We start from the raw sequence: 23501 nt of genomic DNA on the forward strand, positions 1-23501 counted from the left end.
ATTGGTCCCCTGCGGCTGTCTCTGCCTTTCAGGAACTTAAGCATCGTTTTACTTCTGCTCCTGTGTTGCGTCAACCGGATGTTTCTCTTCCATTTCAGGTTGAGGTTGACGCTTCTGAGATTGGGGCAGGGGCTGTTTTGTCTCAGAGGGATCCTGTTGGTTCCTTAATGAAACCGTGTGCCTTCTTTTCCCGTAAGTTTTCACCTGCTGAATGCAATTATGATGTTGGCAATTGGGAGTTGTTGGCTATGAAGTGGGCGTTTGAGGAGTGGCGACATTGGCTTGAGGGAGCTAAGCACCGTATTGTGGTCTTGACCGATCATAAGAATCTGATTTACCTCGAGTCTGCCAAACGGTTGAATCCTAGACAGGCTCGATGGGCCTTGTTTTTTTCTCAATTTGATTTCGTGGTCTCGTACCTTCCGGGTTCTAAGAATATTAAGGCTAATGCCCTCTCTAGGAGTTTTTTGCCTGATTCTCCTGAGGTCTTGGAACCAGTCGGTATTTTGAAGGATGGGGTGGTCCTTTCTGCCGTTTCTCCTGATTTACGACGGGTTCTTCAGAAATTTCAGGCTGACAAACCTGATCGTTGTCCTGTGGGGAAGCTGTTTGTTCCTGACAGATGGACTAGTAGAGTGATTTCTGAGGTTCACTGTTCTGTGTTGGCTGGTCATCCTGGCATTTTTGGTACCAGAGACTTGGTTGGTAGGTCATTTTGTTGGCCTTCTTTATCGCGTGATGTGCGGTCTTTTGTGCAGTCCTGTGGGACTTGTGCGCGGGCCAAGCCTTGTTGCTCCCGTGCTAGTGGGTTGCTTTTGCCATTGCCGGTCCCTGAGAGGCCCTGGACGCATATTTCTATGGATTTTATTTCCGATCTTCCTGTTTCCCAGAGGATGTTGGTTATCTGGGTTGTTTGTGATCGATTCTCTAAGATGGTTCATTTGGTGCCTTTGCCTAAATTGCCTTCTTCTTCTGATTTGGTTCCATTGTTTTTTCAGCATTTGGTCCATTTGCATGGTATTCCTGAGAATATTGTGTCCGACAGAGGTTCCCAGTTTGTTTCTAGGTTTTGGCGGGCCTTTTGTGCTAGGCTGGGCATTGAGTTGTCTTTTTCTTCTGCATTTCATCCTCAGACAAATGGCCAGACCGAGCGTACTAATCAGACTTTGGAGACTTATTTGAGATGCTTTGTGTCTGCTGATCAGGATGATTGGGTGGCTTTTTTGCCGTTGGCCGAGTTTGCCCTTAATAATCGGGCTAGTTCGGCTACTTTGGTTTCGCCTTTTTTTTGTAATTTTGGTTTTCATCCTCGTTTTTCTTCTGGGCAGGTTGAGTCTTCTGACTTTCCTGGTGTGGATTCTGTGGTTGACAGGTTGCAGCAGATTTGGGCTCAGGTGGTGGACAATCTGGTGTTGTCTCAGGAGGAGGCTCTACGTTTTGCTAACCGACGTCGCTGTGTTGGTTCCCGGCTTCGGGTTGGGGATCTGGTTTGGTTATCTTCCCATCATGTTCCTATGAAGGTTTCTTCTCCTAAGTTTAAGCCTCGGTTTATTGGTCCTTATAGGATTTCTGAGATTATTAATCCGGTGTCTTTTCGTCTGGCGCTTCCAGCCTCTTTTGCTATCCATAATGTCTTCCATAGATCTTTGTTCCCTCTGTTGATCCTCCGGCCCCTGTGTTGGCCGATGGGGAGTTGGAATATGTGGTTGAGAAGATTTTGGATTCTCGTTTTTTGAGGCGGAAGCTTCAGTACCTTGTCAAATGGAAGGGTTATGGCCAGGAGGATAATTCTTGGGTTTCGGCCTCTGATGTCCATGCCGCTGATTTGGTTCGTGCCTTTCATCTTGCTCGTCCTGACCGGCCTGGGGGATCTGGTGAGGGTTCGGTGACCCCTCCTCAAGGGGGGGGTACTGTTGTGAATCAGCTCTTGGGCTCCCTTCGGTGGTTGTTGATGGGAATGCAGTTATTCCTGAGCAGCAGTCTTGGACAGGTGTTTCTGCAAATTGCAATTCGGACTGGGGTATTTAGCTGTGCAGGACTCATTAGTCCTTGCCAGTAGTCAATGTTCCTTTGGAAGTGTTGGTCCTCTGCCTGGCCCCTCCTGCTTGCTGCCAATTCAGCTAAGATAAGTGTTTTCTTCATTTTCTTAGACACACTGCTGTGTGTTTATTTTCTGTGCTTATCTTGTTTCTATTTTGTTCCTGCTAGACTGCGCCTGTTGTTTTTCTCAGTCTAGTTGGACTCCCTGGAGTCGCAGATATACTCTCCACATCTTTAGTTAGGTGGTGGAGTTTTTGTATTTTTCTGCTGTGGATATTTTGTAGTGTTTTATGCTGACCGCATAGTATCCTGTACTATCCTTTCCTATCTAGGTAGAAGTGGCCTCCTTTGCTTATCCCTATTTTCTGTCTGCGTGTGTCTTTTCCTCTCCTACTCACAGTCATTATTTGTTGGGGGCTACCTATCCTTTGGGGGTCTACTCTGAGGCAAGAAAGTTTTCCTATTTCCATCTTTAGGGATATTTAGTCCTTAGGCTGTGTCGAGGTGTCTAGGTCTGGTTAGGCACACCCCACGGCTACTTCTAGTTGCTGTCATAGGATCAGGGGTTGCGGTCAGTAAAGTTACCACTGCTCCAGCGAAGGTCATTTCATGCTGCTCCAAGGCCACCTGATCATAACACAGCTGATGGTACTGGAACCCGGTTACCAAGTAGGAGGTACCCGTGCCAGAAAGCACTACCAAGGACCACCAGACATTGGTGTAACTCGGATACCCAGAAGGAGGCACCTAAGCCAAAGGCTCTGCCTGGAACCAGCTGACAGTACTGGAACCAGGATGGGGAGCAGATGGTACAAGAGCCAAAGACACTGCCGAAAACCAGCTGACGGTACTGGAATCCGGATGGGTAGCCGAAGGTACAAGAGCCAATGGAACTACCGAGGACCAACTGAGGGTACTGGAACCCGGTGACTAATCAGGAGGTACCCATGCCAGAAAACACTACCAAGGACCACCAGACGTTGGTGGAACTCGGATACCCAAAATGAGGCACCTAAGCCCTAATCTCAGCCTGGAACCAGCTGACAGTACTGGAATCAGGATGGGGAGCAGAAGGTACAAGAGCCAAAGACACTGCCGAGTACCAGCTGACGGTACTGGAGCCCCGATGGGTAGCAGAAGGTACAAGAGCCAATGGAACTACAGAGGACCAGCTGACGGTACTGGAACCCGATTACTAAACAGAAGGTACCTATGCCAGAAAGCACTACCAAGGACCACCAGACGTTGGTGGAACTCGGATACCCAAAAGGAGGCACCTAAGCCAAAGGCTCAGCCTGGAACCAGCTGAAGGTACTGGAATCAGGATGGGGAGCAGAAGGTACAAGAGCCAAAGACACTGCTGAGAACCAGCTGACGGTACTGGAACCCGGATGGGTAGCAGAAGGTACAAGAGCCAATGGAACTACAGAGGACCAGCTGAAGGTACTGGAACCTGGTTACTAAGCAGAAGGTTCCCGTGCCAGAAAGCACTACCAAGGACCACCAGACGTTGGTGTAACTCGGATACCCAGAAGGAGGCACCTAAGCCAAAGGCTCTGCCTGGAACCAGCTGACGGTCCTTGAGCCAGGGGAACCTATTGCCTGTAGGACATTATTGCAAGAGAGCTTGGCTGAGTAGATTACACAAGAAGGAAAACACACAGCAAGTCAGCAGGATCTAGGAGCAACATGGCAGATGTGACAACCTACATGGTGAGCTGCAGCATGTGCTACATGTTCACAGATCGACCAGAAGAAGAATCCAATTTCACCTGTCAGAAGTGTAGACTAGTGGCCCTTTTAGAAGAAAAGGTGCGGGGTCTGGAAGAAAGAATAGCAACTTTGAAACTCATCAAAGAGAATGAAGACTTTCTAGACAGAACAGAAGCATCTCTACTGGTCACAGAAGGTGCAAAAAGTGTCAGAGAACCTCCAAAAGCAGATGAGTGGAAGCATGTGACCAAAAGAAGCAAGAAGACCATGGAGAAATCACCAACCACACAACTGAAGAACCTATATCAAATCTTTGTAGAGGATGAAGATGGCACACCTAAGAATGAAGCAATACCAGCAAGCAAAAAAGAAAAGGGCACACAGCAACAAGTGACAGCAAAAAGTACAGCCAAGAAGCAACGAAGAGTGGTGGTGGTGGGAGACTCACTACTGAGAGGCACCGAAGCAGCCATCTGCAGACCGGACATAACTGCAAGAGAAGTATGCTGCCTTCCAGGTGCGATGATCAAGGATGTGACCGATAGGATACCAAAGCTCTTCAGCTCCAAGGACGTCCACCCATTTCTTCTGATACATGTTGGCACCAATGACACGGCAAGGAAGGACCTACCGACAATCTGCAAGGACTTTGAAGAGTTGGGGAAGAAAGTAAAGGAACTGGATGCACAGGTAGTTTTTTCTTCTATCCTTCCAGTAGACGGGCATGGCACCAGGAGATGGAACAGGATCCTTGATGCAAACAACTGGCTAAGACGATGGTGCAGACAACAAGGATTTGGATTCCTGGACCACGGTGTGAATTACTGGTATGATGGACTCCTCGCCAGAGACGGACTACACCTCAACAAACCTGGGAAACACACATTCGCCAGAAGACTCGCTACACTCATCAGGAGGGCGTTAAACTAGAAGAAGAGGGGACGGGAAGAAAAACATTAGACTCGAACAAAGACGACCCAGGAAAACATACTCAGAAGGGAGGTAAGAACATTTCTAAAACAATCCACAGTGAGGAGATTGGAACAAAACAAAATCCTCTAAACTGCATGCTCGCAAACGCCAGAAGCCTGACAAACAAGATGGAAGAACTAGAAGCAGAAATATCTACAGGTAACTTTGACATAGTGGGAATAACCGAGACATGGTTAGATGAAAGCTATGACTGGGCAGTTAACTTACAGGGTTACAGTCTGTTTAGAAAGGATCGTAAAAATCGGAGAGGAGGAGGGGTTTGTCTCTATGTAAAGTCTTGTCTAAAGTCCACTTTAAGGGAGGATATTAGCGAAGGGAATGAGGATGTCGAGTCCATATGGGTTGAAATTCATGGAGGGAAAAATGGTAACAAAATTCTCATTGGGGTCTGTTACAAACCCCCAAATATAACAGAAAGCATGGAAAGTCTACTTCTACAGCAGATAGATGAAGCTGCAACCCATAATGAGGTCCTGGTTATGGGGGACTTTAACTACCCGGATATTAACTGGGAAACAGAAACCTGTGAAACCCATAAAGGCAACAGGTTTCTGCTAATAACCAAGAAAAATTATCTTTCACAATTGGTGCAGAATCCAACCAGAGGAGCAGCACTTTTAGACCTAATACTATCTAATAGACCTGACAGAATAACAAATCTGCAGGTGGTTGGGCATTTAGGAAATAGCGACCACAATATTGTGCAGTTTCACCTGTCTTTCACTAGGGGGACTTGTCAGGGAGTCACAAAAACATTGAACTTTAGGAAGGCAAAGTTTGAACAGCTTAGAGATGCCCTTAATCTGGTAGACTGGGACAATATCCTCAGAAATGAGAATACAGATAATAAATGGGAAATGTTTAAGAACATCCTAAATAGGCAGTGTAAGCGGTTTATACCTTGTGGGAATAAAAGGACAAGAAATAGGAAAAACCCAATGTGGCTAAACAAAGAAGTAAGACAGGCAATTAACAGTAAAAAGAAAGCATTTGCACTACTAAAGCAGGATGGCACCATTGAAGCTCTAAAAAACTATAGGGAGAAAAATACTTTATCTAAAAAACTAATTAAAGCTGCCAAAAAGGAAACAGAGAAGCACATTGCTAAGGAGAGTAAAACTAATCCCAAACTGTTCTTCAACTATATCAATAGTAAAAGAATAAAAACTGAAAATGTAGGCCCCTTAAAAAATAGTGAGGAAAGAATGGTTGTAGATGACGAGGAAAAAGCTAACATATTAAACACCTTCTTCTCCACGGTATTCACGGTGGAAAATGAAATGCTAGGTGAAATCCCAAGAAACAATGAAAACCCTATATTAAGGGTCACCAATCTAACCCAAGAAGAGGTGCGAAACCGGCTAAATAAGATTAAAATAGATAAATCTCCGGGTCCGGATGGCATACACCCACGAGTACTAAGAGAACTAAGTAATGTAATAGATAAACCATTATTTCTTATTTTTAGTGACTCTATAGCGACAGGGTCTGTTCCGCAGGACTGGCGCATAGCAAATGTGGTGCCAATATTCAAAAAGGGCTCTAAAAGTGAACCTGGAAATTATAGGCCAGTAAGTCTAACCTCTATTGTTGGTAAAATATTTGAAGGGTTTCTGAGGGATGTTATTCTGGATTATCTCAATGAGAATAACTGTTTAACTCCATATCAGCATGGGTTTATGAGAAATCGCTCCTGTCAAACCAATCTAATCAGTTTTTATGAAGAGGTAAGCTATAGACTGGACCACGGTGAGTCATTGGACGTGGTATATCTCGATTTTTCCAAAGCGTTTGATACCGTGCCGCACAAGAGGTTGGTACACAAAATGAGAATGCTTGGTCTGGGGGAAAATGTGTGTAAATGGGTTAGTAACTGGCTTAGTGATAGAAAGCAGAGGGTGGTTATAAATGGTATAGTCTCTAACTGGGTCGCTGTGACCAGTGGGGTACCGCAGGGGTCAGTATTGGGACCTGTTCTCTTCAACATATTCATTAATGATCTGGTAGAAGGTTTACACAGTAAAATATCGATATTTGCAGATGATACAAAACTATGTAAAGCAGTTAATACAAGAGAAGATAGTATTCTGCTACAGATGGATCTGGATAAGTTGGAAACTTGGGCTGAAAGGTGGCAGATGAGGTTTAACAATGATAAATGTAAGGTTATACACATGGGAAGAGGGAATCAATATCACCATTACACACTGAACGGGAAACCACTGGGTAAATCTGACAGGGAGAAGGACTTGGGGATCCTAGTTAATGATAAACTTACCTGGAGCAGCCAGTGCCAGGCAGCAGCTGCCAAGGCAAACAGGATCATGGGGTGCATTAAAAGAGGTCTGGATACACATGATGAGAGCATTATACTGCCTCTGTACAAATCCCTAGTTAGACCGCACATGGAGTACTGTGTCCAGTTTTGGGCACCGGTGCTCAGGAAGGATATAATGGAACTAGAGAGAGTACAAAGGAGGGCAACAAAATTAATAAAGGGGATGGGAGAACTACAATACCCAGATAGATTAGCGAAATTAGGATTATTTAGTCTAGAAAAAAGACGACTGAGGGGCGATCTAATAACCATGTATAAGTATATAAGGGGACAATACAAATATCTCGCTGAGGATCTGTTTATACCAAGGAAGGTGACGGGCACAAGGGGGCATTCTTTGCGTCTGGAGGAGAGAAGGTTTTTCCACCAACATAGAAGAGGATTCTTTACTGTTAGGGCAGTGAGAATCTGGAATTGCTTGCCTGAGGAGGTGGTGATGGCGAACTCAGTCGAGGGGTTCAAGAGAGGCCTGGATGTCTTCCTGGAGCAGAACAATATTGTATCATACAATTATTAGGTTCTGTAGAAGGACGTAGATCTGGGTATTTATTATGATGGAATATAGGCTGAACTGGATGGACAAATGTCTTTTTTCGGCCTTACTAACTATGTTACTATGTTACTATGTTACTATTCAAGATTGTCTTCCAAAGAACCAGCTAATGGTGCTGGAACTCAGATAGGCAGAAGGTCCACAGGAAAACAAGAATTGCTAGGCCGCGAGCTTGCCGTAGTTACCGAAAACCCACAGTCCTACAGGGGGAGCTTGTCCTATTGGCACTATGGAACCAGCCTTGATTGCCAGTTCCTGCAGCCCACATAGGAAGCACCTAAACTGCAGGCACCATACAGTTGGCTAACCCAACCGCATCCCGACAGGAAAATGTATTGGAGGCAAAGTGACCTTGACACTAACCGGAAACAGCTGGCATGCTGGAACCAGGCTGGGCAGGAGGGAGTACCCGTGCCAAAGACACTGCTGAGCAGCAACTGGTGGTGTTGGAGCCCATGGATTACATGAGAAACAGAGTGTAGGCTGAGACCTAATTGGAGCAAGTTTAAAATCTGTAGTGGTGTCAATGTGGAGGGAGCAGGAGAAATTGCTGCACACACAGCTGGGGATCAACTGATGTTACTGAACCCCAAAACAGCGTAGCATGTGTTGATTGTGCAGACGGCACTTCCGAGCAGCAACTGGCGGTGTTGGAGCACAGGAATTACAGGAGAAACAGAGTGTAGGCTGAGGCCTAAATGGAGCAAGTTGAAAGGGAACCTGTAACCCTCCCCAGGCGTTTGTAACTAAAAGAGCCACCTTGTGCAGCACTAATGCTGCACAAGGAAAAGGTGGCTCTTTTACTTATGCTCCTTGCACATGCTGAAGATAACACTTATAAAATGTGCCCCCTCATACTGTGAAACCGTCCCGGAGGTGGGACTTTCCTTCTTAATGAGACGCAGCACAGCCGTCATTAATACCCCCTTGGCACCGGGCACCGCCTCCTCAGCATTGTTTGAATCTGTCCCGGAGCCTTCGCTGTTATGTTATCCCTTGGGCATGCGCAGTTAGAACTGCCCGTCTTCTGACATAATTTGATGTCAGGCTGACTGCAACTCTGCAGCCGCGCTGCCCGAGATCATGCCCCGCAGTGTCTTCTGATTTATTCACGCTGCGGGGCTGGGATTTATGGGCATGCGCAGTGCATATCTTCGCCTCTCACTCATCTCCTTTCGCCTTCTCCAGACTGTGCGGCGTCAGCTGATCCCTAAGCGCATGCCACAGCGACTAGGGATCAGCTGGTGCCGCACATTAGGTCAACAATTAATGGCATACCAACGGGGCAATTTCTCCGAATCAAAAGGATTTGTACAACTGTCGATGATTATGATAATCAGGCATGGGATTTAACCAGAAGATTCTCTGACAGGGGATATAGTAATTGTCAAATTAAAAAAGGCCTCAAAAAAGCTGCTAATGTTTCAAGGGATGAATTGTTATATGGTAATAGAAAGAAGGAGGTGAAGAACGCAAAAAAGGCAATAAACGCAGTACGATTTATTACGAGGTTTAATAAACAATGACCTGAACTATCTAGAATTATGCAAAAGCATTGGAGTATTTTGCAATCAGACCCCATTCTGAAGACAATTCTACCGGATCGGCCATTGATGGTTTCAAGAAGGTCCAGGAATCTTAAAAATCTTCTCGTTCACAGTCATTATTCAGCAACCAGTTCCAAATCAGGTACAATTGGGGAAAATGGCTTTTTTTCCATGCAACATGTGTAAAGGATGTTGTAACATGTTTAAAAGTAAGTCATTTAATAATCATGATGGATCTAGAGTCTTTGAAATAAAAAAGAGGCTTACATGTACGTCCAAAGGGTTTATTTATCATGCTCATTGTCCATGTGGCAAAGTTTATATTGGTTTGACCAAACGAGAACTACGTGTCAGGACAAGAGAGCATGTAAGAGATATTGAAAAATCTGTTACCATTACTGACCCCAGTGTTTTGAAAACTGTACCTAGGCATTTTAAATTATATCATCAGTCTGATCCTAGAGGGCTTAAAATTCAAGCTATTGATCAAATTCAATTGGGAAGTAGAGGTGGTAATTTGGCCAAAATACTTGCTCAAAAAGAGAGTAAATGGATTTACTTATTAGGCACATTGGCTCCTGATGGCCTTAATGAGACTCAGGGTTTTAGTTCATTCTTGTAATTTATTTACTTTGAGAGTCAGAATCTTGGAATATATTTCCCCAATATTATTTACGGGTCTTATATGCTCTATCTCCATTGGCTCATATTTTCTGGGCATATTCTCTTTATCAACATATTCAATATATATATCCTGAGGTCCTTCTTTTTAACTGTGTTCGTATGTGTTTTTTAATATTTTGATATTAATTTTTGTATTTTATTCATAATAGTTATCCGTTTCTGATATTGGGCGGCTACTTACCTGGTATGGCGGCCGGTCTGTTGGTGGTGTTTTGTTTTGAAGTCCTTATCTATGGATGAAGAAAGAAGAAAGAAAAGGAGAGAATATAATAAAAGAATAGAAGAATGATATTTAATTTTATATATATACAGTGGGGCAAAAAAGTATTTAGTCAGTCAGCAATAGTGCAAGTTCCACCACTTAAAAAGATGAGAGGCGTCTGTAATTTACATCATAGGTAGACCTCAACTATGGGAGACAAACTGAGAAAAAAAAATCCAGAAAATCACATTGTCTGTTTTTTTATCATTTTTTTTTGCATTTTATGGTGGAAAATAAGTATTTGGTCAGAAACAAACAATCAAGATTTCTGGCACTCACAGACCTGTAACTTCTTCTTTAAGAGTCTCCTCTTTCCTCCACTCATTACCTGTAGTAATGGCACCTGTTTAAACTTGTTATCAGTATAAAAAGACACCTGTGCACACCCTCAAACAGTCTGACTCCAAACTCCACTATGGTGAAGACCAAAGAGCTGTCAAAGGACACCAGAAACAAAATTGTAGCCCTGCACCAGGCTGGGAAGACTGAATCTGCAATAGCCAACCAGCTTGGAGTGAAGAAATCAACAGTGGGAGCAATAATTAGAAAATGGAAGACATACAAGACCACTGATAATCTCCCTCGATCTGGGGCTCCACGCAAAATCCCACCCCGTGGGGTCAGAATGATCACAAGAACGGTGAGCAAAAATCCCAGAACCACGCGGGGGGACCTAGTGAATGAACTGCAGAGAGCTGGGACCAATGTAACAAGGCCTACCATAAGTAACACACTACGCCACCATGGACTCAGATCCTGCAGTGCCAGACGTGTCCCACTGCTTAAGCCAGTACATGTCCGGGCCCGTCTGAAGTTTGCTAGACAGCATTTGGATGATCCAGAGGAGTTTTGGGAGAATGTCCTATGGTCTGATGAAACCAAACTGGAACTGTTTGGTAGAAACACAACTTGTCGTGTTTGGAGGAAAAAGAATACTGAGTTGCATCCATCAAACACCATACCTACTGTAAAGCATGGTGGTGGAAACATCATGCTTTGGGGCTGTTTCTCTGCAAAGGGGCCAGGACGACTGATCCGGGTACATGAAGGAATGAATGGGGCCATGTATCGTGAGATTTTGAGTGCAAACCTCCTTCCATCAGCAAGGGCATTGAAGATGAAACGTGGCTGGGTCTTTCAACATGACAATGATCCAAAGCACACCGCCAGGGCAACGAAGGAGTGGCTTCGTAAGAAGCATTTCAAGGTCCTGGAGTGGCCTAGCCAGTCTCCAGATCTCAACCCTATAGAAAACCTTTGGAGGGAGTTGAAAGTCCGTGTTGCCAAGCGAAAAGCCAAAAACATCACTGCTCTAGAGGAGATCTGCATGGAGGAATGGGCCAACATACCAACAACAGTGTGTGGCAACCTTGTGAAGACTTACAGAAAACGTTTGACCTCTGTCATTGCCAACAAAGGATATATTACAAAGTATTGAGATGAAATTTTGTTTCTGACCAAATACTTATTTTCCACCATAATATGCAAATAAAATGTTAAAAAAACAGACAATGTGATTTTCTGGATTTTTTTTTCTCAGTTTGTCTCCCATAGTTGAGGTCTAGCTATGATGTAAATTACAGACGCCTCTCATCTTTTTAAGTGGTGGAACTTGCACTATTGCTGACTGACTAAATACTTTTTTGCCCCACTGTATATATTATATATTTTTTGTACAACTAGTAGTTCTTATTCACTGTAATTTTTTACTTACTAATTATTATTCTAATATGTAGGGGATTTTGTTCCCCCCTTTTTTTACATTGGCACTTTAGCCATAGGTTCTTAATTATTTATGGCTTTTATATTCTGTACTTTAGATACACATATGAGGTGTTATTAATATGGTAGACATATTTGTGGGTACTGTTTTTATTGTGTACTGTTGAGGGTATTGTTATATATACTGTTATTCTGTATGCAACATTCAACAGATTCTATAGTTTTTCTTTTTATATTATGTTTGTATTATTAGTATTTACGTATAATTTATATAGGTGTATAGTATTTGTTTCTCTCCTTTTCTTTATCTATGGATTGTTACATTATTTATCCATATTTTGCATTCCGGTATTATCTCTATTTGTTGCGCTCTTAATATAATTTGTGCCTCTGGGTATGATGTGCGCAGGTACCGGCTTTACGCTGCCATGGTGACTTCTGACACCACTTGCCCGTATTTGCATCCCGGTGTTACCTTTCTCTGTTGTGCTCTCAGTACATTTCCTGCCTCTGTGTATGATGTGCGCATGCGCCGGTCTAACGTTGTCATGGTGACTTCTGGCTCCGTGCATAGGGGAGAGCGAAGCGTCTCACACTCGCTTTCCGGGTGCGGAGGACCGGAAGTTATCCCTTTGTGTGACGTCCACAGACCAGCGCATGCGCCGTGGTGTATTCATTACACAGACGCTCTTCTCAGCTGTGCCACGCGTATATATAGTTAGAGTAGTTAGCTGTTAGACACTTATGCCCCCTTGTTGAGGAAGCCAGTCAGGCGAAACGGCGCTGTCGGGGTCGCTGTGGAACGCACCTTGTCAGGACTATTTGTCCATGTAAATTGGCACTATCTAGTATTTAGAACTTATACGGTCTATTGGACTGGATGCACAGGTAGTTTTTTCTTCTATCCTTCCAGTAGACGGGCATGGCACCAGGAGATGGAACAGGATCCTTGATGCAAACAACTGGCTAAGACGATGGTGCAGACAACAAGGATTCGGATTCCTGGACCACGGTGTGAATTACTTGTACGATGGACTCCTCGCCAGAGATGGACTACACCTCAACAAACCTGGGAAACACACATTCGCCAGAAGACTTGCTACACTCATCAGGAGGGCGTTAAACTAGAAGAAGAGGGGACGGGAAGAAAAACATTAGACGTGAACAAAGAAGACCCAGGAAAACATACTCAGAAGGGAGGTAAGAACATTTCTAAAACAATCCACAGCGAGGAGATTGGAACAAAACAAAATCCTCTAAACTGCATGCTCGCAAACGCCAGAAGCCTGACAAACAAGATGGAAGAACTAGAAGCAGAAATATCTACAGGTAACTTTGACATAGTGGGAATAACCGAGACATGGTTAGATGAAAGCTATGACTGGGCAGTTAACTTACAGGGTTACAGTCTGTTTAGAAAGGATCGTAAAAATCGGAGAGGAGGAGGGGTTTGTCTCTATGTAAAGTCTTGTCTAAAGTCCACTTTAAGGGAGGATATTAGCGAAGGGAATGAGGATGTCGAGACCATATGGGTCGAAATTCATGGAGGGAAAAATGGTAACAAAATTCTCATTGGGGTCTGTTACAAACCCCCAAATATAACAGAAACCATGGAAAGTCTACTTCTAAAGCAGATAGATGAAGCTGCAACCCATAATGAGGTCCTGGTTATGGGGGACTTTAACTACCCGGATATTAACTGGGAAACAGAAACCTGTGAAACCCATAAAGGCAACAGGTTTCTGCTAATAACCAAGAAAAATTATCTTTCACAATTGGTGCAGAATCCAACCAGAGGAGCAGCACTTTTAGACCTAATACTATCTAATAGACCTGACAGAATAACAAATCTGCAGGTGGTTGGGCATCTAGGAAATAGCGACCACAATATTGTACAGTTTCACCTGTCTTTCACTAGGGGGACTTGTCAGGGAGTCACAAAAACACTGAACTTTAGGAAGGCAAAGTTTGACCGGCTTAGAGATGCCCTTAATCTGGTAGACTGGGACAATATCCTCAGAAATAAGAATACAGATAATAAATGGGAAATGTTTAAGAACATCCTAAATAGGCAGTGTAAGCGGTTTATACCTTGTGGGAATAAAAGGACTAGAAATAGGAAAAACCCAATGTGACTAAACAAAGAAGTAAGACAGGCAATTAACAGTACAAAGAAAGCATTTGCACTACTAAAGCAGGATGGCACCATTGAAGCTCTAAAAAACTATAGGGAGAAAAATACTTTATCTAAAAAACTAATTAAAGCTGCCAAAAAGGAAACAGAGAAGCACATTGCTAAGGAGAGTAAAACTAATCCCAAACTGTTCTTCAACTATATCAATAGTAAAAGAATAAAAACTGAAAATGTAGGCCCCTTAAAAAATAGTGAGGAAAGAATGGTTGTAGATGACGAGGAAAAAGCTAACATATTAAACACCTTCTTCTCCACGGTATTCACGGTGGAAAATGAAATGCTAGGTGAAATCCCAAGAAACAATGAAAACCCTATATTAAGGGTCACAAATAGTGTTGAGCATTCCGATACCGCAAGTATCGGGTATCGGCCGATACTTGCGGTATCGGAATTCCGATACCGAGATCCGATATTTTTGTGATATCGGGTATCGGTATCGGAAGTGTAAAATAAAGAATTAAAATAAAAAATATTGTTATATTCACCTCTCCGGCGGCCCCTGGACATCAGCGGGAGGATCCGGCGTCCGGCACGGCTTCTTTCTTCAAAATGCGCGCCTTTAGGACCTGTGGTATGACGTCCCGGCTTCTGATTGGTCGCGTGCCGCCCATGTGACCGCCACGCGACCAATCAGAAGCCGCGACGTCATTCCTCAGCTAAAGTCCTAGAATGAGCGCCTTCTAGGACCTGAGGAATGACGTCGCGGCTTCTGATTGGTCGCGTGGCGGTCATATGGGCGGCACGCGACCAATCAGAAGCCGGGACGTCATTCCACAGGTCCTAAAGGCGCGCATTTTGAAGAAAGAAGCCGTGCCGGACGCCGGATCCTCCCGCTGATGTCCAGGGGCCGCCGGAGAGGTGAATATAACAATATTTTTTATTTTAATTCTTTATTTTACACTTTAATATGGATCCCAGGGCCTGAAGGAGAGTTTCCTCTCCTTCAGACCCTGGGATCCATGAGGATACATTCCGATACTTGATGTCCCATTGACTTGTATTGGTATCGGATATCGGTATCGGCGATATCCGATATTTTTCGGGTATCGGCCGATACTATCCGATACCGATACTTTCAAGTATCGGACGGTATCGCTCAACACTAGTCACAAATCTAACCCAAGAAGAGGTGCGAAACCGGCTAAATAAGATTAAAATAGATAAATCTCCGGGTCCGGATGGCATACACCCACGAGTAGAGTTGAGCGACCTTGACCTTTTTAGAGTCGAGCCGGGTTTCGCGAAACCCGACTATCTCAAAAGTCGGGTCGAGTGAAATCGGCCGATTATGACGTAAAGTCGGGATCGACCAAAACACGAAACCCAATGCAAGTCAATGGGGCAGCATAGTCGGCAGTGAGTGGGGGCCAGGAAAACACCTAGAGTGCCCATTTTAATGTCAAAACCATCCATTCTTTAATGAAGCTTGTCAAGCGTAATTTACCTTATAATAATTGGAAGGCATTTGAAATTGGGGGTCATTTGGCTAAAGTTGTGGTGGGTAGGGCTGGTTCAAGTAATTAGTGGGCCCAGGAAATCTGGACCACGTCACGGCAGTGGAGCAGGGAGAGGTAAGTATTTCAACTTTGCAAGTGCTGTGAACCTGAGCAAGCAGGGGGGGCCCACTCATTGGCATTGGCACTGGCACAGGGCCCCTCAAAGTACAGCGGTGTGTTTGCACGGCGGGGGCGCCTCCCACCGGCAGCAACACTTTTGCGTACTATGAGAGGCCCTGTGCCAGTGACGTCGCCAACTAGTATTCCTCCCCCCACCTGATGAAGGAACCTGCACTTTCATCTGCACCTTCCTCTTTGTCCCCGTGTAAGGTGGTATGGTATGCGGGAAGAGCAACCTGACTTTCAGCAGGGTCACAATGTTGTTGTGTAGCATGCACGGGGAATGTTGCGTTATGGGTCAATGTACCAGCAGACTCATCTATCACTGGCTGGGCAATGGGCAGGATGAGGAGGAAACACAGATATAGGCCCAAAGAATAAAGTTGGCTAAATGCAGTTCAAAATTGGTAACACAGGAATAACCAGGGGGCATTGCAGTGGAGGACAACTGGAATGAGAGGCTGACACAGAGAGTAGGCCCAAATCAGTAAGTAGTCGAAATGCAGTTCAAAATTGGCAACCGTAGTAAACAGGCGGCACAGCTTTGTTCAGTGGAGGAGAACAGCAAGGAGTGGCAGACACCGATAGTAGGCCCCAACCCAACTAGTAGGCCAAATGCAGTCTAACATTAACAACTACTTAACGAGCGCCTGAAAACGGAATTTCAGGACAGGAAACCAGGAGAACAGCAAGGAGCGGCAGACACTGTTAGTAGGCCCCAAACCAACTAGTACGCCAAATGCAGTTGTTCCATTTAACCCCAATTTAACGAGAGCCTGAAGATAGAAGCTCAGGAAAGGCAACCTGGAGAACACCTTGGAGTGTAACACACCATCTCTCTCCACCCCATACCCATTTTGTAGGCCTAATGCAGTGTAGTTTTCTGCAACTACTAAACGAGAGTCGGAAGACCGAAGCAATGGCAAGGAAACCTGGGGAACACCTTGGAGTGTAACACACCATCTCTCTCCACCCGATACCCATTTTGTAGGCCTAATGCAGTGTAGTTTTCTACAACTACTAAACGAGAGTCGGAAGACCGAAGCAATGGCAAGGAAACCTGGGGAACACCTTGGAGTGTAACACACCATCTCTCTCCACCCGATACCCATTTTGTAGGCCTAATGCAGTGTAGTTTTCTACAACTACTAAACGAGAGTCGGAAGACCGAAGCAATGGCAAGGAAACCTGGGGAACACCTTGGAGTGTAACACACCATCTCTCTCCACCCGATACCCATTTTGTAGGCCTAATGCAGTGTAGTTTTCTACAACTACTAAACGGGAGTCGGAAGACCGAAGCAATGGCAAGGAAACCTGGGGAACACCTTGGAGTGTAACACACCATCTCTCTCCACCCGATACCCAATTTGTAGGCCTAATGCAGTGTAGTTTTCTACAACTACTAAACGAGAGTCGGAAGACCGAAGCAATGGCAAGGAAACCTGGGGAACACCTTGGAGTGTAACACACCATCTCTCTCCACCCGATACCCATTTTGTAGGCCTAATGCGGTGTAGTTTTCTACAACTACTAAACGAGAGTCGGAAGACCGAAGCAATGGCAAGGAAACCTGGGGAACACCTTGGAGTGTAACACACCATCTCTCTCCACCCCATACCCAATTTGTAGGCCTAATGCCGCCTACTTTCCGACAACTACTAAACGAGAGCATGAAGATCGAAGCTCAGGAAAGGCAACCTGGAGAACACCTTGGAGTGTAACACACCCTCTCTCTACACCACGGAAGGGCTGATTCTTAGGAAGGAAGGCTGTCGGAAAGAAGCAGGGCGCGTCCGAGGGTGATTATATTCTTATTAGGTATATACTCACCCTCGGACGCGCCCTGCTTCTTTATTTGTAATGAATGTTTATTTGCAATGTGGTTTTGACTTACTCTATTTTTTTGGTAAATAATGATTTTATTATTTTCATTGTTTTGCATCTTCTTGGCAATAATATAAAGAAGACGCGACAGGACAACACTCGGTGGATGCCATATCTGTGTTTTAAATTGAAAAAAACTTTCAGTTAACTACTTGCAGGAGAAAGTTATTGTAGCTGGTGGCCATTTTTAGTACTGTACCAGATTTTTGTTGTATGTGTTTGTTTTTAATGTTAAAATGTCTGCATTTGATATCTCTCCAGTATTTTCTTTTTTATAAGCAAAATACTTATTTTTATATTTTCTGATGTTGGTTCAAGGGGTACACGGGCAGCAGTAGACAGGTCAGTGGAGGCCTAGTGGAAGGATGGACCGCAGACAGGCTTCGAAGCCCTAACATAATAAATTGGGCTGGCTGTAGGCAATTTAAAATTGGTTCCAGGGGAACACGGGCAGCAGTGGCTTGGTCAGTGTAGTAGTAGTGGAAAGAACGGGCCGCAGACAGGCTTCGAAGGCCTAACATAACAAAAATTGGGATGTAGGCAATTTACAATTGTTTCCAGGGGAACACGGACAGCAGTAGACAGGTCAGTGGAGGCCTAGTGGAAGGAGGGACCGCAGACAGGCTTCGAAGCCCTAACATAATAAATTGGGCTGGCTGTAGGCAATTTAAAATTGGTTCCAGGGGAACACGGGCAGCAGTAGACAGGTCAGTGGAGGCCTAGTGGAAGGAGGGACCGCAGACAGGCTTCGAAGCCCTAACATAATAAATTGGGCTGGCTGTAGGCAATTTAAAATTGGTTCCAGGGGAACACGGGCAGCAGTAGACAGGTCAGTGGAGGCCTAGTGGAAGGAGGGACCGCAGACAGGCTTCGAAGCCCTAACATAATAAATTGGGCTGGCTGTAGGCAATTTAAAATTGGTTCCAGGGGAACACGGGCGGCAGTAGACAGGTCAGTGGAGGACTAGTGGAAGGAGGGACCACAGACAGGCTTCGAAGCCCTAACATAATATATTGGGCTGGCTGTAGGCAATTTAAAATTGGTTCCAGGGGAACCCGGGCAGCAGTAGACAGGTCAGTGGAGGCCTAGTGGAAGGAGGGACCGCAGACAGGCTTCGAAGCCCTAGCATAATAAATTGGGCTGGCTGTAGGCAATTTAAAATTGGTTCCAGGGGAACCCGGGCAGCAGTAGACAGGTCAGTGGAGGCCTAGTGGAAGGAGGGACCGCAGACAGGCTTCGAAGCCCTAGCATAATAAATTGGGCTGGCTGTAGGCAATTTAAAATTGGTTCCAGGGGAACACGGGCAGCAGTAGACAGGTCAGTGGAGGACTAGTGGAAGGAGGGACCACAGACAGGCTTCGAAGCCCTAACATAATATATTGGGCTGGCTGTTGGCAATTTAAAATTGGTTCCAGGGGAACCCGGGCAGCAGTAGACAGGTCAGTGGAGGCCTAGTGGAAGGAGGGACCGCAGACAGGCTTCGAAGCCCTAGCATAATAAATTGGGCTGGCTGTAGGCAATTTAAAATTGGTTCCAGGGGAACACGGGCGGCAGTAGACAGGTCAGTGGAGGCCTAGTGGAAGGAGGGACCACAGACAGGCTTCGAAGCCCTAACATAATAAATTGGGCTGGCTGTAGGCAATTTAAAATTGGTTCCAGGGGAACACGGGCAGCAGTAGACAGGTCAGTGGAGGCCTAGTGGAAGGAGGGACCGCAGACAGGCTTCGAAGCCCTAACATAATAAATTGGGCTGGCTGTAGGCAATTTAAAATTGGTTCCAGGGGAACACGGGCAGCAGTGGCCTGGTCAGTGTAGTAGTAGTGGAAAGAACGGGCCGCAGACAGGCTTCGAAGGCCTAACATAACAAAAATTGGGATGTAGGCAATTTACAATTGGTTCCAGGGGAACACGGACAGCAGTAGACAGGTCAGTGGAGGCCTAGTGGAAGGAGGGACCGCAGACAGGCTTCGAAGCCCTAACATAATAAATTGGGCTGGCTGTAGGCAATTTAAAATTGGTTCCAGGGGAACACGGGCGGCAGTAGACAGGTCAGTGCAGTAGTAGTGGAAAGAACGGGCCGCAGACAGGCTTCGAAGGCCTAACATAACAAAAATTGGGCTGTAGGCAATTTAAAATTGGTTCCAGCGGAACACGGGCGGCAGTAGACAGGTCAGTGGAGGCCTAGTGGAAGGAGGGACCGCAGACAGGCTTCGAAGCCCTAACATAATAAATTGGGCTGGCTGTAGGCAATTTAAAATTGGTTCCAGGGGTACACGGGCAGCAGTAGACAGGTCAGTGGAGGCCTAGTGGAAGGAGTGACCGCAGACAGGCTTCGAAGGCCTAACATAAGAAAAATGTCAATACAATGGTATTGACAGTGCCAGGCATTGAAGGATGTCAGCGCATAGACTAAACATTGGTGGAGCTGTGAGAGAAAATTTTGCAAGTGGTAGAGCACTGTTTGACCTGGGGGGGGGGACTGTCTTGTGGCCGGCGGTACAGGCCCAGGGCCCCTCATATTACAACGGTGTGTCTGACGTTGGGTGCGCACCACCACCGCCAGACACTTTATTGTACTATGAGGGACCTAGTGGCAGTGCCGTCGACCAAAAGCGGGCACACCCACCTCTTCAGACAAACAGTACTCTCACGGGTGCTGGCGCCAAGTGGCGATACCACGGCCCCGTGTGGGGACTTTGGCCATTTAGGGAGGTGTTAACATGTCGGATGCTGGACCATCAGGTGCTGCAAATTACGAGATTGGAAAAGTCGTTCAGAATAGTCCACAGGCAAGACCTTTTCATAGGAAAGCTAGGTGTCAGCCGGGCAAGGTGGGGCAAAAGATTTCGAAATCCAGTTGTGGTTCATTTTAATGAAGGTTAGATCATCTACATTTTGGGTAGCCAGACGAGTCCTTTTTTCTGTTAGTATTGAACCTGCAGCAATGAATACTCTTTCTGATAGGACACTAGCTGCCGGGCAAGCAAGCTCCTGCAATGCATATTCTGCCAATTCTGGCCAGGTGTCTAATTTTGATGCCCAGTAATCAAATGGGAATGACGGTTGAGGGAGAACGTCGATAAGGGATGAAAAATAGTTAGTAACCATACTGGACAAATGTTGTCTCCTGTCACTTTGAATTGATGCTGCAGTACCTGTCCTGTCTGCGGTCATAGCAAAATCACTCCACAACCTGGTCAGAAAACCCCTCTGGCCAACGCCACTTCTGATTTCTGCCCCTCTAACTCCTCTGGTCTGCTGGCCCCTGCAGCTCGTGTGAGAACGATCACGGGCGCTGTGTGCAGGGAATGCCAGAAGCAAACGGTCACCAAGAGTTGATTGTTTGGTTGCTAATATTAGTTCCAAGTTCTCATGTGGCATTATATTTTGCAATTTGCCTTTATAGCGAGGATCAAGGAGGCAGGCCAACCAGTAATCGTCATCGTTCATCATTTTTGTTATGCGTGTGTCCCTTTTGAGGATACGTAAGGCATAATCCGCCATGTGGCCCAAAGTTCCAGTTCTCAAATCTGTGGTTGTGCTTGGTTGAGGGGCAGTTTCAGGCAAATCCACGTCACTTGTGTCCCTCCAAAAACCAGAACCCGGCCTTGCCGCGCCAACAATTTCCACTGGCCCCGGAAAAGCTTCCTCATTAAAAATTTAATCATCCCCATCATCCTCCTCATCCTCCTCCTCCTGTTCGCCCGCTACCTCGTCCTGTACACTGCCCTGGCCAGACAATGGCTGACTGTCATCAAGGCTTTCCTCTTCCTCAGCTGCAGACGCCTGATCCTTTATGTGCGTCAAACTTTGCATCAGCAGACGCATTAGGGGGATGCTCATGCTTATTATGGCGTTGTCTGCACTAACCAGCCGTGTGCATTCCTCAAAACACTGAAGGACTTGACACATGTCTTGAATCTTCGACCACTGCACACCTGACAACCCCATGTCTGCCATCCTACTGCCTGCCCGTGTATGTGTATCCTCCCACAAAAACATAACAGCCCGCCTCTGTTCACACAGTCTCTGAAGCATGTGCAGTGTTGAGTTCCACCTTGTTGCAACGTCTATGATTAGGCGATGCTGGGGAAGGTTCAAAGAACGCTGATAGGTCTGCATACGGCTGGAGTGTACGGGCGAACGGCGGATATGTGAGCAAAGTCCACGCACTTTGAGGAGCAGGTCGGATACCCCCGGATAACTTTTCAGGAAGCACTGCACCACCAGGTTTAAGGTGTGAGCCAGGCAAGGAATGTGTTTCAGTTGGGAAAGGGAGATGGCAGCCATGAAATTCCTTCCGTTATCACTCACTACCTTGCCTGCCTCAAGATCTACAGTGCCCAGCCACGACTGCGTTTCTTTCTGCAAGAACTCGGACAGAACTTCAGCGGTGTGTCTGTTGTCGCCCAAACACTTCATAGCCAATACAGCCTGCTGACGTTTGCCAGTAGCTGCCCCATAATGGGAGACCTGGTGTGCAACAGTGGCAGCTGCGGATGGAGTGGTTGTGCGACTGCGGTCTGTGGACGAGGTCTCGCTTCTGCAGGAGGACGAGGAGGAGGAGGAGGGGGTGCGAACGGCTACAGCCAACTGTTTTCCTAGACCGTGGGCTAGGCAGAACTGTCCCAAACTTGCTGTCCCCTGTGGACCCTGCATCCACAACATTCACCCAGTGTGCCGTGATGGACACGTAACGTCCCTGGCCATGCCTACTGGTCCATGCATCTGTTGTCAGGTACACCTTTGTGCTCACAGATTGCCTGAGTGCATGGACGATGCGCTCTTTAACATGCTGGTGGAGGGCTGGGATGGCTTTTCTGGAAAAAAAGTGTCGACTGGGTAGCTCGTAGCGTGGTACAGCGTAGTCCATCAGGGCTTTGAAAGCTTCGCTTTCAACTAACCGGTAGGGCATCATCTCTAACGAGATTAGTCTAGCTATGTGGGCGTTCAAACCAAAGTCTCATGTAGGGTGAGCTGGACTGGAGAGCTGGAGATCGTGGAACTAGCGGGGGTGCCGGTGGACATGGCAGACTGAGAGACGGTGGGAGATGGTATTGTTGCCGCCGGTGCCCTAGATGCAGTGTTTCCTACTACGAAACTGGTGATTCCCTGACCCTGACTGCTTTGGCCTGGCAAAGAAACCTGCACAGATACTGCAGGTGGTGCAGAAAATGGTGGCCCTACACTGCCGGAAGGGATGTTGCGTTGATGACTAGCTTCATTGGCCGAGGGTGCTACAACCTTAAGGGACGTTTGGTAGTTAGTCCAAGCTTGCAAATGCATGGTGGTTAAATGTCTATGCATGCAACTTGTATTGAGACTTTTCAGATTCTGCCCTCTGCTTAAGGTAGTTGAACATTTTTGACAGATGACTTTGCGCTGATCAATTGGATGTTGTTTAAAAAAAATGCCAGACTGCACTCTTTCTAGCATCGGATACCTTTTCAGGCATTGCAGACTGAGCTTTAACCGGATGGCCATGCTGTACTCCAACAGGTTTTGACTTTGCCACGCGTTTTGGGCAAGATACGGGCCCGGCAGATGGAACCTGTTGCGATGTTGATGCCTGCTGCGGCCCCTCCTCCTCCGCTTCAGAACTGCTGCCACCTGCACCCTGTTCCCCCAATGGCTGCCAATCGGGGTCAAGAACTGGGTCATCTATTACCTCTTCTTGTAGCTCGTGTGCAACTTCGTCTGTGTCACCGTGTCGGTTGGTGGTATAGTGTTCGTGATGGGGCAACATAGTCTCATCAGGGTCTGATTCTTGATCTGCACCCTGCGAGGGCAATGTTGTGGTCTGAGTCAAAGGACCAGCATAGTAGTCTGGCTGTGGCTGTGCATCAGTGCACTCCATGTCAGATTCAACTTGTAATGGGCATGGACTGTTAACTGCTTCACTTTCTAAGCCAGGGACGGTATGTGTAAAGAACTCCATGGAGTAACCCGTTGT

General features: G+C 46.1%; 1 protein-coding gene across 6 annotated transcripts in view; it reads right to left on the reverse strand.

Moving 5' to 3' along the window:
* The window catches only part of LOC138643219 (cytochrome P450 2C20-like), a 383231-nt gene that overhangs the window by 274912 nt on the left and 84818 nt on the right, over positions 1–23501 (reverse strand). For 4 of the 6 annotated variants that reach the window (XM_069732074.1, XM_069732075.1, XM_069732080.1 and 1 more), the window contains one exon: positions 10050–10098. The exons of 1 other annotated variant lie outside the window; for it this stretch is intronic. In XM_069732074.1, the coding sequence (XP_069588175.1) occupies positions 10050–10098 (49 nt within the window). Of the gene's footprint in view, positions 1–10049; positions 10099–12660; positions 12842–23501 lie in introns of those variants that run through there. One more of the 6 variants, XM_069732077.1, reaches the window with a different exon arrangement.

This window comes from Ranitomeya imitator, chromosome 6 (genome assembly GCF_032444005.1).
Source record: "Ranitomeya imitator isolate aRanImi1 chromosome 6, aRanImi1.pri, whole genome shotgun sequence".
NCBI lineage: Eukaryota > Metazoa > Chordata > Amphibia > Anura > Dendrobatidae > Ranitomeya > Ranitomeya imitator.